Source organism: Apteryx rowi, unplaced genomic scaffold (assembly GCF_003343035.1).
Source record: "Apteryx rowi isolate R43461 unplaced genomic scaffold, aptRow1 scaffold_610, whole genome shotgun sequence".
Lineage (NCBI taxonomy): Eukaryota > Metazoa > Chordata > Aves > Apterygiformes > Apterygidae > Apteryx > Apteryx rowi.
Window position 1 is genome coordinate 425,286 of NW_020450884.1, and position 1,371 is coordinate 426,656.

At 74.8% G+C, this 1,371-nt stretch overlaps 1 protein-coding gene across 1 annotated transcript in view; it reads right to left on the reverse strand.

The window, feature by feature from the left end:
- Window positions 1-684: 684 nt before the first annotated feature.
- RORC (RAR related orphan receptor C) overlaps window positions 685-1,371 on the reverse strand; it is a 6,180-nt gene continuing 5,493 nt past the window's right edge. Inside the window, exon 10 of the mRNA XM_026083696.1 lies at window positions 685-1,082. Coding sequence (XP_025939481.1) covers window positions 927-1,082 — 156 coding nt within the window. The 3' untranslated portion in view covers window positions 685-926. The remainder of the gene's footprint in view (window positions 1,083-1,371) is intronic.

Below are 1,371 nucleotides of genomic sequence, written 5' to 3' on the forward strand. Positions count from 1 at the left end.
GGGGCACTGCCCTGTCCCACAATGCCCCGGGGTGGGGGGGGCACTGCCCTGTCCCACAGTGCCCGGGGTGGGGGCACTACCCTGTCCCACAATGCCCCGGGGTGGGGGGGGCACTGCCCTGTCCCACAACGCTCCAGGGCCAGGGCCTGCCCTGTCCCACAGTGCCCCGGGGTGGGGGGCACTGCCCTGTCCCACAATGCCCCGGGGCCGAGGCCTGCCCAGACTCCTGGGTCCCGCTCCGAGGGCCGGGCGGAAGCACGCCAGCGTCACGCGTGTGCGGCATGGCGGCGCGGTGCCGCAGCCAGAGCAGTCTTTATTGCCCGCCCGTAGACACGCGGCCGCGGGGGCAGGCAGGCCGGGGCGCAGGGCCGCGAGCGGGCGCACGGCGGTGCGGGCGGCATCGGCGGCCATGGCGGCCTGTGCCCGCTCGTGGCGCCACGTTGGGCCCCAGTGGCCGGCGCGCGGAGGGGTGCTGGCGACTCCGTGCGCTGTCGCCTGCCGGGTGCTGCTGCGAGCCGCCGGCCCCCGGGACCCCCAACTCCCCTGCTGGGGGCAGGGTGAGGGCACCCCCGGGTGATGGGGAAACCCCAGTTGTAGGAGATCCCCTGGGTGACGCGGCTCCCCCGGTTGTTGGAACACGTCCGGGTGACAGAGCATCTTCAGGTGACACAGCACCCCTGGTTTTTGGAGCGCCCCCAGGTGATGCAGCGCCCCCGGTTGCTGGAGCACCCCCGGGTGATGCAGCACCCCCAGTTGTTGGAGCACCCTTGGGTGACGCAGCACCCCTGGTTGTTGGAGCACCTCCGGGTGACAGAGCATCTTCAGGTGACGCAGCCCCCCCGTGCCCCCAGCCCCAGGCACGGGGGAGCCGGGGGCAGGGCTGGGCGAGGACCCAGGCGTCCGGGTGCCCCCGGGGCGGCGCCGGCTCAGAGGGTGCCAGGGGGCTCGGCCTCGGAGGCGAAGAGCTCCTTGTAGAGGGGGGGGAAGGCGGCGTGGAGCACCCCGGGGTGCAGGCGCCGGAAGGCCTGCAGCTCCTCCACGTGCTGCGAGCACAGCGCCCGCAGGCGCCCCTTGGGCGGCAGCTGCCGCCGCACGGCACACGTCACCCCAGGCACACATGCGCRCGTCACCCGAGGGCCCGCGTGTCGCCCCGGGCACACGCGCGCGTCACCCGAGGGCCCGCGGGGAGCGGGGGACGCTGCCATGACCCCAGCCCCATGCACCATGCGCCAGGCTGGACGTGCGCCGAGCTGGCAGGGCACCTCGCACCCCAAGGCACCCCATGGCCCGCCGCACCYCATGGCCCCTCCCGTGGCCCCCCCCACCCAAGGGCACCCCCCACCCTATGACACCCTCATGCCCCATGGCACC